General features: G+C 41.1%; 3 protein-coding genes across 8 annotated transcripts in view; 1 reads left to right on the top strand and 2 right to left on the bottom strand.

Annotated features, from left to right (window-relative positions):
* The window catches only part of farp1 (FERM, RhoGEF (ARHGEF) and pleckstrin domain protein 1 (chondrocyte-derived)), a 68,123-nt gene extending 62,080 nt beyond the window's left edge, over window positions 1–6,043 (top strand). For all 4 annotated transcript variants that reach the window (XM_031558836.2, XM_031558833.2, XM_031558835.2 and 1 more), the window contains exons 22-27: window positions 289–371; window positions 951–1,063; window positions 1,883–2,046; window positions 4,218–4,325; window positions 4,618–4,769; window positions 5,152–6,043. In XM_031558836.2, the coding sequence (XP_031414696.1) occupies window positions 289–371; window positions 951–1,063; window positions 1,883–2,046; window positions 4,218–4,325; window positions 4,618–4,769; window positions 5,152–5,233 (702 nt within the window). In that variant the 3' untranslated portion in view covers window positions 5,234–6,043. The remainder of the gene's footprint in view (window positions 1–288; window positions 372–950; window positions 1,064–1,882; window positions 2,047–4,217; window positions 4,326–4,617; window positions 4,770–5,151) is intronic.
* Window positions 6,044–6,124: 81 nt separating this feature from the next.
* Window positions 6,125–7,438, bottom strand: LOC105911705 (gamma-glutamylaminecyclotransferase-like). The gene is given in 2 exon segments (XM_012840536.3): window positions 6,125–7,009; window positions 7,011–7,438. Coding segments are annotated over 2 exon segments (474 nt in total). The 5' UTR covers window positions 7,143–7,438; the 3' UTR covers window positions 6,125–6,667.
* A 101-nt stretch (window positions 7,439–7,539) lies between these two features.
* Window positions 7,540–9,745, bottom strand: LOC105911790 (gamma-glutamylaminecyclotransferase-like). Of its 3 annotated transcripts, none has more exons than XM_012840625.2 (3): window positions 9,657–9,745; window positions 9,512–9,582; window positions 7,540–9,074 (listed from the first exon to the last, which is right to left on the bottom strand). In XM_012840625.2, exons 2-3 carry the CDS (start codon window positions 9,548–9,550, stop codon window positions 8,574–8,576), a joined length of 540 nt encoding a protein of 179 aa, XP_012696079.1. In that variant the 5' UTR covers window positions 9,551–9,582; window positions 9,657–9,745; the 3' UTR covers window positions 7,540–8,573. The 3 variants fall into 3 exon arrangements, with proteins under 3 accessions (XP_012696079.1, XP_031414697.1, XP_031414698.1); XM_031558837.1 differs by having other exon boundaries at window positions 9,553–9,582; window positions 9,657–9,708; XM_031558838.1 differs by lacking the exon at window positions 9,512–9,582 and having other exon boundaries at window positions 9,657–9,711.
* Between the last annotated feature and the right edge of the window lie 4,615 nt (window positions 9,746–14,360).

Raw genomic sequence — 14,360 nt, 5'->3', positions numbered from 1 at the left:
GTTTTAGATTAGCCTGCCCCCTGCTGGTCAGTGCATGTACTGCTTGTGCAGTCCTACTCAACTTGACAAATATGAATCATTCTTTCAATCCAGAGTAAAGTTGAAGAGTTTATATTGTATGGCTTTCATGTTTGGTGTGTGTTGAAGTTGTTTGTGTCTGGATATTCATCAGGAGTGTCTATCTTGGTGGCATGATTTAGGACACTGACCTTTTGTGTGTGTGTGTGTGTGTGTGTGTGTGTGTGTGTGTGTGTGTGTGTGTGTGTGTGTGTGTGTGTCTGTTCTCAGATCAGAGAAAGTGAAGATGAATGGGGCGTCCCTCACTCCTTCACCCTGTTCGGACAGCGGCAGTCTGTGGTGGTTGCAGCCAGGTGCGTTCCCCTTTGCAAGACACAAATACACAGATTGAACAAACTACCAGAACACATTTTTGCAAGACAATGTGATTCTTCTTTTTGGTGGTATAACAAGATATTCAAGATGACCACATTGTTTGTGGAATGTTCTCTCCGTATATAAATAATCCCTGCATTTTAGTCAATCAGCACTAACTATTAGCACAGGCTATTCACTATCTACATGATTGTAAAATAATCTCCATTTTAGTCAGTTAGCACTGGGTGTTAAATAAGGATCACTTGGAAGTCGTTCTAATAGAGTAAACCATACCAGATCAAGACCATGGCATCCAGTGGAGGAGTTTTGTATTGGCCTGAACAGCATTGTTTCACAATGATATACAGTAGTCTCTACGTTGTCCTGTGTATCATATTGCTACATAGAAAATATAAAAATTAAAGAAATGAATAGGTAACAATTTTATTACAGTTATAATGCTAGTTTACTTAGTTTGTTTACTTGCAGTCAACTAGAACACTTCACATCAAGAAATAATGGACCTTTGGATCATTGGTATGTCAACACTGTCATATTTATATGTGCTCCATCAGCTCTGCTTCTGAGATGGAGAAATGGATGGAGGACATCAAGATAGCCATAGACCTGGCAGACAATTGCAATGGACCTTCATCAGAAATTCTGGGCAGCAGTCTTACTGACAGCAGTAGGTTCCCTCCACTCCCCCGTTATTAAACAGTATAACCACTTTAAAACTGACCTGTGCTTATATGCTATCTTTGACTGCTCGGTATTGGCCTGTGATTGTTTGTAAGTAAATACTAAATATGTGCACTAAGTTCTGCATCCTTTTATGTGTCATGAGCTCAACATGTGTGGCTGCTGTAGTATATACTTATAGTGTCTTCCAAAATGGCAGTCTAGAGTTGACAATTACTGGGGAAATGATTTGGAAGCAGCACCACTCACTAAATGCCTATAACTTTGTCAGTATAAGAATTATGGCTGTAGTTGGTGGCTAATTTGAGCCGTCATGTTGGCAGCCTGACTGGTCGGCAACTTGAGAAGTCTGGCACCCTGAAACCTTTAAATCCTCTGCACGGCTTTGTCTCTTACAGGTAGAGATGGTAACATTAACCTGTGAACGTCCCTCCCACCTTTGTTCCAGCATCTCTTGTGTCCCGTGTTCTAACTGGATTGGTGTCCTTTTCTTTAGATTTATTTTGGAGATTCATAGAGGAAAAAAGGGTCTAAAACTACAATATGTCTGGCCATGATGATTATCTTTTCCAAACCTTTCATTGTAATCACATGTCTAAGCAGTCTCTGGTGTTCTTTACCTATTGTTAAGAAATGTAAAGACCCTTTAGTGTTACACCAGTAAGTATGGATGAATTATGAGACCAACATTTTCTATGTGAAGTACCCACTCTCTGCTGACGGTGACACATTTCTCACTTGAGAACAAAACAGGAACCCTTCCCCTCCTTCGCCATTAAAGCGCTCCCCTTACTGAATTTCCCAGAATCCCCTGACGACCCTGGGGTGGACCAGGAGTCCGAGGACGACCTGAGTGCCTCGCGCACGTCTCTGGAGCGGCAGGCGCCTCACCGTGGCAACACCACGGTGCACGTGTGCTGGCACCGCAACACCAGCGTGTCCATGGTGGACTTTAGTGTTGCCGTGGAGGTATTTTTTCCCAAGCCGTACCCTCATCTGTGTTTATGGTTGTATATGTGTATGTGTATGTCTGTATTTTCTGTTGTGGTCTATTTAGTGTCTTCTCCGTTCATCTTTGGTGTTTGGTGTATTAATCTTTACTTCTCTTCCATCACTTTTTAATGGGTATGGACCTCCTTGGAGCCCTTCTTTGAGACCTTAGTTTTAAATGGCCTGAGATTGCTCTTCTTATGCTAGTATACAGGTGCCTCTCTGATTTGACTGTTTTGACTCAGCCAAAGTGATTATTAAGTGCTGAATAGCCTTATGTAGCATGTTCTCTTTCACTTTCCGTCTGTCTTAGGGAGGCAGCTATTATACAGTGTGATCCAGTTTCACCACGCCACAAACGTGAAGGTCTCACAGTGTATAGGGGTCATGCCCTGTAGAGGCAGATCACTGTTTTCTTGCTTCCTCTTTCTCTTCTTTCCTGTAGATTTCCATCAGACCAACTCTGAAAGTCCCACCTGAATTTTAGAATGCTAATGATTGCAAAATGCTAAAAAGAACATACCCAGATCTGATCAATCTGAACAGTCACATCTCACATTAAAACATTTCAGGTCAAGCAGCCTTGATTGTACAACTCCGTGCTGCCTTTCTCACCTCAAAATGGTGATGGTGCTGGTGGACTTTCCTAAATTATTTCTTGTGTCTACACTTCTGCATCTCTGCCTCTAACGTCTGTGTATGTGGTCCTCTTTGTCTTTTGTCTTTCTTTCTATTTGTCTGTCTCCATCGCCTGCACGTCTCCTCGTCTTCCTGTCTGGTTGTCTCTGTGTCTGCCTGTCCTCCCGTGCTAAGAGGACCCTAGGCCAGTCAGGGGCCCCGAGGCCATACGGCTCCTCAGAGGCCAGGGGCCCGTGTCTGTCTCAGTGGTGTGCTGGTATCGAGCCCATAGCCTCTCCCTCAGTGACTCCCTCAAGAGTAGAGAGGTAATGAGAAGGCCTCGCCAACACCACGGGCTGTTTAGATTTCAGCCTCTTCTGCTTTCACTGTACCCATAGCTAAAATGCTAACTTACATTAGCTAAACCTTATAACCTAACCACAATAATGACTCTGCCAGTGTTGGTAAAAGTCTCCAAAGAGATCATCTGAAACAAGTTGAATGGAATAAAAGAAAATTTTGGATGGTGTATTACCATACATCATCAGTAACAAGAGGGGACAGTAGCAGAATAGAACATAAGCTACTCCCATAGAGCTTATCGTCTTCTGTTTGTCATTTCTCTGGGAAGCGCCAGATGCAACGAGATGAAAGTGTTTTCTGTGCATTGGTTTGCCTTGGTTTGGCAGGGCTCATTTGCAGGGCTGACATTACTCATTAAGAGCCCGTAGTCCTTTCAGATTTCTCTGCTGTAACAAGCATGTTAGCAAGCATTCACCTGTCAGACTTTGTTTTGTTCAAGACTGTCTAATCAGTAATTACCAGGCCATTAATATCAACCACGCTTACTTTAAGCCTGGTCAAAGTCATTTTGAGAGAGTGCACGAGACATGACTCTAACCACGTTAGACTGGGTATGTAAATCCAACTTGTGACAGCTGACAAATTTGTAAGTTGTAATGAAATGTCATAGTTCTCAGAGTAGTATGACATCAAGCCCATGTAATGTCTAGTCAAATTCAAGCCTTGTGCTTTCTGAAATGAGGACGCTCCCTGGCAGTTATCCTGAAGCTGTAATTATGCATTCAAACAGAGAGAGAGTGCGCCTCATGAAAGAGTAAAACAAGTGAAGAAATGCCAGTGGCATACACCATGAACTTCAGGTGAACCACTGCAGCTCTTTGAAGCAGCCAAGGTTGGACTAGGTTGTGCTTTGGTCAGTGAATGCAGTATAGATGTTGAGGCATTTTTAATTAAACAGATTCCTGCTTTGTTTTCCACACTCACCAAGTCTACACCTGATAATTCATCCAGTATGCTAACAGTGATTTTGAGGGTTATGAGTGAGTTCCGTACCTGAAGGGGTTAACTCGTGTTGAGGCTAAGCAATATGGTGATCGAGCGTCCAGTTTTCACTGTGCATACCACTGTGACATCATAGTGATTGTGTAGGCATGCAGATATTATGAACTGTTAATTGATATATCTAATGGTTAAAATATCTAAAGTTTTATTTGTCTATTTTCATTTAGAATCAGCTGTCTGGGAATCTGCTGAGGAAGTTCAAAAACAGCAATGGCTGGCAAAAACTTTGGGTCGTCTTCACCAACTTCAGTCTTTTCTTCTACAAGACCCATCAGGTTATGCCCCATCAACCCTGGAGTTTATGTTGAGGAATATGTAGTTTAGGAAATACTTGTTGGACCATTACCATAATGATATATGTGTATAGTGGACATAGACCCTGTCCCTTTTGAAATGAAAAATGTTCTAATGTTGATTAGTCTAGTAAACCGGCCTTCGCATATTTAGGATTTAAACCACTCCTGTATATAATACGTTTCTGCTTATGTTTTAGTTGTGCTCTGTAAAACAAGTCACATTTTGGTTGGTTGATTTGATTGATTGATTGATTTATTGGTTGAATTTTAGGATGACTTCCCATTGGCCAGTCTTCCTCTGCTTGGGTACTCGATAACGATTCCATCGGAGTCCGAGAACATCCACAAGGACTATGTGTTCAAGCTCCATTTCAAATCTCACGTCTACTACTTTAGATCCGAGAGCGAGTACACCTTTGAGAGGTACTGTTTTATTTCACGCCACATTCAATTTCAACTTTTATAGGAACAGATGTTTGTATTGGGCAAAGATTTCATGATGTACGGAGTCAACGTCAGGAGTAACATTCAGCAAGATAAAAAAACAACACATATTTTGTTAGCAAATCATTGCCTTTTCAAAGCTAAATTGTCAAATACAAATGCTTAATAGTGGAACTGTTGTAAAATGTTTACCTAATGCCTAAAACAATCCCCTAATATCATTGCAGTGGTATATGTTCATAAATATGTGTTTCACTGCTTCCTAACAGTGCACACCTGTCTTGACTGCAGCCTCTTTCGTTGTTGCCCAGTAACCGTGCCAACGTCTCTCTGTGCTGTCCTGTTTTCTATGTGCCTGCAGGTGGATGGAGGTGCTCCGCAGTGCCACCAGCTCCTGCAGTCACGCCCGCTTCCACAGCCGGAAAGACCCCTACCCCTACTGAAACCTAGAGCACCTGTAGGGGAAGCCTGGCACACTCTCCCCTTCCCTCACCCCTTCACAAACACATATCACTCCTAATCCTGCCACCCCAGCGAAAATAATTACCCACTGGCATCGCAATCAGGTTACTCTTCATCAAGCTGCACAGAGGATAAGCCATTCGTTTTTAACATTCTTTTCTGCTCTGTGGCAGCATACCAACGGCCACATCATGCTGTTCTGTCATGTGGATGGGCCGACACGATATCCTCTTTTGTGTTGATTTGATTAGATTTTTCTTTCACTTTACAATTCACAGGAATCTAAACACAATGTCTATGCATATCTGGACATTTTTTAATAATGTGTTGGTGCTGTTCAGTTGCTGGCATGAGACTACCACAGAGACTTTCTAAGTGTTTTTACCCATTTTTTTGGAACCTGTTTGTTTTGTAGGTCGTCATTTTATACAATTTTTAATAAGGACTGTGAACCACTTTGTTTTTTTTTCTAAAACGTAATGTTGCATCATGTTTAGTTTCTGTGTCCATTTCACTCGCAACACCAATTGCTGCCTTTTCATCCATGTTCCAGTGCCAAAATATCTGTCTTATTTTATTTTATTCTTTTTCTGAACGCTGTCCTTGCCTTCATATCGTTTTTTAAATGTTGATACGTTTACAAAGAACCATTTTAGAAAATAGTTTTTCCTCTACAGGAATGCGAAATAAAGAAAAACACCTTATGAATGATGGACCAATGGATTATATGTGGAAGGAAATGTATGATGGTCAGTGTGTGCACAATAAATATGAGACTTTGGTCGTTTTAACTTAGTAGTAGTGATTGTGAAAACATACTCTACTGTAAATGTGTGTCCTTATCGTCTGTGCCAAAGTACAAAGATATAAAACAGTAAAGATGAAAGAAAAGTAAAGTAAACTAGGTATAATAATTCAGCACCACTTAATTGCTATGTACTGCTTTAGTTATTACTTTATTTATTACACCATATTAAAATCGTTTTATGTTCGTATTATTCTTATAATCCACTGGACACCCCGTGCCTTTCCATGACACTACAAACAGGTAGGTCAAATACAGAAAATGAAAATTTCGCCACACACAGGATTCTCTTGTTTGAATATCATCAGTCCTACCTACTCATGAAAGCAAAACGTATACTGGATATGTACCTGGTTTATGGAATGATGAAATATTACATGCAGTGTTATGAGTCCCGGCTCATTCAGATTTGAAACGGAAGAGTGGTAACACAAGGTGATTGACAGGATCACTATTAACAAACTCATTTCTGAAACAGCAGATTTCTTCCAAACTAATAGTGCCCCAACCAGGGTGCAAAAAAAAAGAACACACTAGCACAGAAAACCTCAGAAATATTGTGATTGTGCTGGTTTCTGCTAACAACACAAAAAAATATAATCAACCGTTTCTAAAAGTGAGTGGTGTACTCTAAACCATGATCACCATAGGCGTCATAGTTCTCAAAACACTGCAGCTTCACCCACTCTGGCTGGTAGGTGGTGGTGCTGTACGTAAAGGCCTCTATTGTGCTCCCTGGAGTCTGGGCACAGCCAGCCCCATCTACCCACTCCTCCACCTTCAGTTTCACCAGGGTGCGCTGGTACATGTAGGGGATGAACTCAAAGCAGTCCAAGAACGCCAGCATCTGGTCATCAACGGAGAAGACCTCCCCCTGGAGGTGGTGGCCCTGTCCGGGAATGTTCAAGAGGAAAGGAATGTTGCCTTCGCCAGCGATGACCAGAGGGAACTTGGTCAATGGTGCTGGCTCGGCCACAGAAGGAAGCCTTCCCGTTGACAGGGTCCAACATCCTGGAGTAGTTGGGCTGTCCCCTCTTCAGGGTCCCATAAACAAAGACTTGAGTCATCTGGACTGCTGGCAGCATAAAGGCCACTAATCCCTGAAAAGAAATCCAAACATGTCCTGTTCAGTCCTTCTCTCTTGAAGTCTCAGAATATCAGGAGGAGAGATGTGCCACAGTCACGTCACAAGTTGAGTAATGTGTTTCCTATCTATTCAAAGGTATATAAATTGAATTACCTTCAGCTGTAGCGGTAACTTCAAGGACGCGTTCACACTTGTTCCCTGATTACATAACCATTGAACTCTTGTTGTTAATGTTGTTAATGTTCAACCTGTCCCTGGTTGAATGTTAAAGACATGGATTATAAATAGAAGGAAAACCATGGTGGTGAATTTGAAGTGATAATCTGTAGTATATGAAGAACACTGAAATAAGAACTTTGATGAAATAAGATCAAAATAAACACTCGGGGGACTACTTTCTCAATAAATGCCTTTATTTCAACAACTTTATTACTATACCACTTGTATTACAATTATTATTAATGACTTGTTCTGGGAGCATTGCCTTCATAAAATCACACATTTCTTTGACACAAAGACAACCAAGTAAAATGCCTCTTCAAAAAAATGAACTACCAAGAGCTAGGTAGAATATAAAAAATCAAAAGCTGTTAGTCCAATGAATTAATCTGCTGTAAATATGCTTAGTTTTTCTGATGGTCCACACAAACAATGAGAGCAGCAGTAACCAATAGACATAATGTTATTCTATGTGACGTCAAATCTACCTACTCATGACAGCCAGAGGTATAACAAGACCACATTACAATTCCTGGAGATCAGCTTAGTTAATGAATTTTGAAATATTACATGGAGTGTTATTGATGCCTGTCAATTCAAATCTCTGAAACAGAACAGGACAGTTAGGAGTACGCAGTGGTGACCAGTACACTGAGTGATTGACAGGATGACTGAGAATGAAATCATTCCTGAAGTAGAAAATATCTGGACCCAAACAAGGGCTCGAATGCCCATTGATCCTACCCTGAGATACAGTACCAGCTCAGTAACACACATAAGAATGCCTCCTAAATATTTTATAAATATTATTTATATTTGTGATCGTGTGATTTTCACTTAACAAGACAAAAACGAATCAAACAACTTAAAAATTGGACACAATGATGTTTTGCAGGGCATGGCTTCATTACACATTGATCGATTTTAAAAAGTGCTTTGGGAAATTGCTTAACTGTATACTCATACTGGCCTTACTGGCCTACATTAGCAGAAGTTGCCCAAACCATACCACTAAAGTAAAGGTTTGCCACATACATTTAGAGAAAACAGTAGATGTATAAACCTGATTTTAAACCAGACACTCCTTAAACCGATATAAGACCCTGATATTTAAGTGCTTTCCCCTCTGTCCATTTTAAGTGAACTACTTTGTCTACTACTGGAGATGATCAGTTTCTGGATCAACTGCCTTGTGAGACAGTGTCAGGCTCTAATCATCCCTGGCTTCACGAAAAACATACTCTAAACCATGATCGCCATATGCGTCGTAGTTCTCATAACTCGGCAGCTTCACCCACTCTGGCTGGTAGGTGGTGGTGCTGTACACAAAGGCCTCCATCGTGCTCCCTGGAGTCTGGGCACAGCCAGCCCCATCTACCCACTCCTCCACCTTCAGTTTCACCAAGGTGCGCTGGTACATGTGGGGGATGCTCTCAAAACGGTCCAAGAATGCCAGCATCTGGTCATCAACGGAGTATACCTCCCCCTGGACGTTCTGACCCTCTCCAGGAATGTTTAAGAGAAACGGGATGTTGTACTTGCCAGCGATGACCAGAGGGAACTTGTCAATGGTGCTGGCTCGCCCACAGAATGAAGCCTTCCCGTTGACAGGGTCCAACATCCTGGAGTAATTGGGCTGTCCCTTCTTCAGGGTCCCATAAACAAAGATTTGAGTCATCTGGACTGCTGGCAGCACAAAGGCCACTAATCCCTGCAAAGAAATCCAACCATTCCTTGTTTCAGCCGTACTCACGTTATGTCACAGTCTAAAGACTGAGAGTAAAGATGTTCTTACAGCCCTTTCACTGGTTGCATAATGTGAGTTCTATCTCAACAGAGGTACATAATGTGAATTATACAATCAACTGCTGCCTCATCTTAAAGAACATTTCCACAATATTCCACCCTGATTCCTGATATGTTGAGTGCCTGTGTTCAACCTTTTCCTTGCGCTCAGTATGCCCGAGAAGGCATTGAAATTAAAAAATATTTTGCAATTCGAATATGGCCATTGTGCATTCTATGTGCAACATCGTGAGTTGAAGTTGAACTACGTTATTACTATGTTCACTGAGGCTTGTGTGACTAAACAGTGTTCCTAAACCCATATGTAATGGTAACGATATCGTTACTGTGTCTGTCGCTTACAAATGCTGAAGTTAGCAAGGATGTCGTTTTGCTTCTCATACCACTTATCGGATCGACCTGGAATCTATGACCTGCAAGCAAGCACACATAAAGTAACTTACATGCAAAATAAATATATTTTTACAATTTAAAAGAGAAGTCTTACAGGTCGTATTATTAAGCCACCAAGTCCGTCCAGGAAGCAGCCGAAACTAAATGTATTCTTTGACGTTTTTCACACACGGATTAATTTAGCTTTGCACTGTCCCCTACCGTACAGGAGTGCAATCACACCCTTTCCCACTGATAAACAGCAGGGCATTCTGAATGAAAGAAGTACCCAATAACTATCAAAGTTCAGAGAGCCTTCTGATATCTAAATGATTGGGAATGTATGTGATGTACTTCTGTCTGCTTCATAGGATATATCATAATATTTAGTCTAATAACATGTAATCTAATTTCATTACTAATGACACTAAAACTCTAAAGGCCTAAAATCAACCTAATCCATATTCGTTACCTAGTGGTATTGAGTCGATGTGATAACCAATGATACGTTTCTCCAAAAGACACTTTATATCCTTTATTAGTTTTGCAAATAGACTGTTGTTGCCAGCATTTTGAATACCAAACAGCACTTAACATTCTAACAGCACTAACCAAGGTCCTGTACACACTATTCACTGTGCCTAGTTCCTGTGCACACAAATGTTCATAGAAAAAAAAGATATAAAATGTGTTAAAGGGTATCCGTGACTGGGAGTCTCTATTACAACAAGGTGACGTGCAGACGGTGATGGTGAAGATGACAATTGTTTATTGCAATGCTGCTCTGCCAGATATCTCACACTGCTAAGATCTGCTGAAGCCTGACAACAAACCACACTAAGTTGATGAGTTTAACAACAGTGATGAGTTTAACAACAGTGATGAGTTTAACAATAGTGCTGAGTGATGAGCTCACCTTGTCACTAATGGTGTGGATGGGCTATGTAAGGCATGCATGTTACATTAGCCTCTGAAGTCTTTTCAATGCCTCAGGGGGCTGCAGAGTCAAGTAAGGTTGGCACTTACCATAACCATAACCATAACCATAACCATAACCCTGTGAGAACACTTAGATCCACTGGAGTGGAGAATACATTATTGCACATACTGCATAAGGGTTTCATTCACTTGGAAAGACTGCACTGCTGTGTCAGACTTATGGACCTAGACCTGTTATGCTTTCACTTTTGCATTTTAACAACAGTAATGAGTGATGAGTTTAACTACCAAGACGTTAGACCACATTTACTAAGACCAAGACGTTTGACCACTATACATCAGTTTTAGTCCAACTAAATTGGCCCCTATGGTTCAGGGTTGATTTTAAGATTATAAATATATTTCTCATCTCCACTCCACTTACACTCCATCAAGGTCCACATGTAAGCTTTTACTGATTTTGTCTCGGTCTAATTTTAAATCAGAGGATGGCCAAGCTTTTATTGTAATTGGTCTCAAATTATGGAATCGTCTCCCATTTTATGTTAGACTGCCTGCGAAAACACTCGATTGGAAACCCACTTTAAACACTGGTTTTCCCTGGATTTTAACTCAGTGAAGCATTCTTTTTTTAGCTGCACTTTGCCCAATCTGAAGTCAGGCTTTTATTTGTGCTTTTAGTCAGTCTGAGGTTTATTCCATGCTTTTGTTCTTTTATTGTGTCTTTATTGTTTTGGTGGTTTTATTCTGTTCTTTTATCCATATTTATGATTTTATGATTCATGATTCAGAACATGTCATGTTCTATGATCTATTAGTTTTAGCGTCAGCTCATCTATCTCTCACTTTCATCCTTTCACTTTAATTGCTGTTATATGTCCTATATATAGTATTTGTTTTATATGTTTTTAGTCTCTTTAGTCCTTTTAATCTCTTATTCTTCTATTGTTTTAAATTTTTCATTGTGAATGGATTAACCTCGACTGGAAAGCACTAAAGTCAATAAATGTGACTTGACTTGACATGGATAATACTTTCTCACAACATTCTTGCATATGCAGTTTCTTTTTTTTAAAAGCCTCTGAAATATGACAGACACACACCTTAATTGTTCGGGGGGTGGGGGGACATTACATTTTTTAGGACCATGGACCAGAGTCATGTCCCCATTGGGCATTTTTTATCTATTATTTTCACTGTTATATTCTTGATTCAGAGCCCTTTGAATGACATGTTTGTATACATAAACCTACCTTGGCTTGCTAGCAGGTTGGCCCTACCGTGACACGTCTTTTCATTTCATTTGGAAAAGACATTGGATGGAAAATTGACATTGCTGTCCTGGTGTGCAAGTGACCATGCAATATAAAACAGACATATTCATAGTAAGACATTTGGCACGATCTTGTGAATTTTAGTTACCATAATATATAACCATGTATGGTGGCCCTGAAGTACAATTTATTTTTGTATAACCCCTGGCCTCAGATTGACAGTAAAGACACATTTGTCAAACTAGAAATGTTTGCAAAATGGAGATGTGGTTGTGCAGTATGCTAATTTAAGCATGTCAAGTGGGGCCAAGTAAATATGCTCCATTAATGAGTAATGTATAAACGATATGTGGTTCATATTCATCTGGAGGGGAGACATTTCCTTTGAAGTGTGTCAGATAGTGTACTCTGTTGCATCTGGGTGGTCAAAATTAATGAGAGCTTGGCCTCAGAATGTCCAACTTTCCAAAGCGCTGCATCACATCAGCTGCATCTGAATCAAGTTCAAGGCTACTGCGCAAGTCCTCACAAATTGGAAACAAACTTAAAAGCCGAAAAGCACTGCATTCCAAAATTAGAAACGTAGCTTATCTCTTCTGTTTAAATGAATACCAAACCATGTGACCGTGTACTCTGTCATGACCTCCGTGCCTTGTTGTGATGTTGAAAACTGAAGAAGCCTCATGGACATGGCAGGTCATCCATGGGTTACACAATCACTGCTGACCTTGAAATACCATGTTGGATACTAAATGACTAAATGACTAAATGTAAATGTAAATGTAAATGGATACTTTTTCCACAGCTGTACCATATCAGCATGACAAACATTCCTCTCCGTAGTTGTTACATTAGTAAGCCGTGACTACAGAAGTGAGTCTTATCCAAACGTTTATTTGTCAGCAAACATTTTCTGCTCACTTAATGTGCATATAAATGATGTCTTTGTACTGTATTGTAAACTGCAGTATGTCACATTTTACATCTTGGTGATACTTAAGAATGTGTGACAGATTAATTTTAATTTGCATTTCACTTAGTATTCATACTTCAACATCAGCATATGACACTCTCATGTCATATTAATCTTTAAATGTGTTGCTCATGTGGTATGGTCTCTAGTCGTTTGGTAAAGGATCTTAATGTGTGAATGTTACTGTGCTGTAACTACTTGTAAATTGATGCTTCAGCTAAGTGTACATGAATCAAGTTGAGGTACACAAAGGGTACACAAAGCATGCATACAGAAAGACCTGTACAGAAAGAAAGTGACACCACTCTGGTGTTGAATCTATTTGACATTTCGCTTGTATGTGCGAGCTCCTACAGTCTCCCATAATCCCACCGCCACTTCATTAATGGCAGTCAAGAAATATAAAAGTCACAGGTGGGATGAACTTCATTTCCCAGCCGTAAGCCTCTTAAGTGAGAGTGCATGCATGTGGAGAGTGGCAAGGGGGAGATACTGGAGAGATGATAGACATGCAGAGTCACTGTGCGCTGAGCCCAGTCGGCAAAGGTATTAGCGCCAGTGGCACATTTTCCTGCCTGCCTTCCAGGACACTCAGGAGGCCATGCGCACTGACGCGGTTATAACGGCCTAGTGTATAATCAGATCAGACAGCCTGCATTACTGCCTGTCCTGTGATCCCTCTCTCTCTTTCTCTCTGTCTCTTTCTCTCTCTATCTCTCTCTCTCTGTCTACCATCATCCTATGGTCCATCTCTCTCTCTCTCTCTCTCTCTCTCTCTCTCTCTCTCTCTCTCTCTGTCCTATGTTCCCTCTCTCCCTCTTCCTCTCTCACATTTCTGCAGTAGAAGGAACATCTGCGGAGAGCTGGAGGAGCGAAGACACCGCGTCTCTCCGGTGTGTTTCAGCCGTGCCCTTCTTGCCTGTCACACCGATGTTTGACAGGTGGGTGGTTTGCATGAAAGGTCAACGCGTGGACTGGCTGAGTGGAACCACTCCGGTGGGCTGCGCTTGTCGGTTTGGTTTGAACACATCCGCTCTGATTGGCCTCTCTAAAGGCCTGAGTTTGGCATATGCTTCATCGAGAGGCGGCTTCACAGGGGAGGGCATCCTTTGACTGGTATTCATAGAATTATTCTGTTCGAAATGTACTTAAACATGATCTTGTATCAGACAAACAAAAAAAAAAGATCAGGTCTTATGACGCTGTTTAAAAAAAACTAAAACCTTAATAGTAGGCCAGACAATAAAAGGATCATTCGCCTCTCAGTTCCACACGAGAAATGACACCAACAGCGTAATGAAAAGGATTTTTTATTGCACCATCTGGTGATATTATCACTTGGGGAGGGCCGGTGTGACAGACTGAGGTGGGTATCTTGCCAGACCCTCTGGCAAGTTATTAAAGACAGGAGGCAGATGTCCAGGAGAAGAGAGGGAGGCACTCGATTGTCGATTGGCCTAGAGATGTGAGCCCCAGTCTGGGTCTTTTGGCTCCATTTGTCCCCTGTGAGTCAGAGCGAGATAAGGAAAAGGAAAGAGGCGGGAGCTAATTCTCATCTCCTCTCTTTCTTTCTCGCTTCAATATCTCATTTACTGTATCATATGTCACCCGTGAAAAGTCTAGAAAAAGAGCC

This window comes from Clupea harengus, chromosome 21, assembly GCF_900700415.2.
Source record: "Clupea harengus chromosome 21, Ch_v2.0.2, whole genome shotgun sequence".
NCBI classification, from domain to species: Eukaryota; Metazoa; Chordata; class Actinopteri; order Clupeiformes; family Clupeidae; genus Clupea; species Clupea harengus.
Note: the sequence above shows the minus strand (reverse complement) of the source record. Positions and strands in the feature narration are given on the sequence as shown.

Bases quoted from the DNA above. Each gene is read 5' to 3' on its own strand.
- LOC105911790 (XM_012840625.2), bottom strand. From the start codon at position 9,550: ATGAGAAGCAAAACGACATCCTTGCTAACTTCAGCATTT. The intron at 9,075-9,511 runs GTAAGCGACAGA...ATTTCTTTGCAG, and splicing joins CCTTGCTAACTTCAGCATTT to GGATTAGTGGCCTTTGTGCT.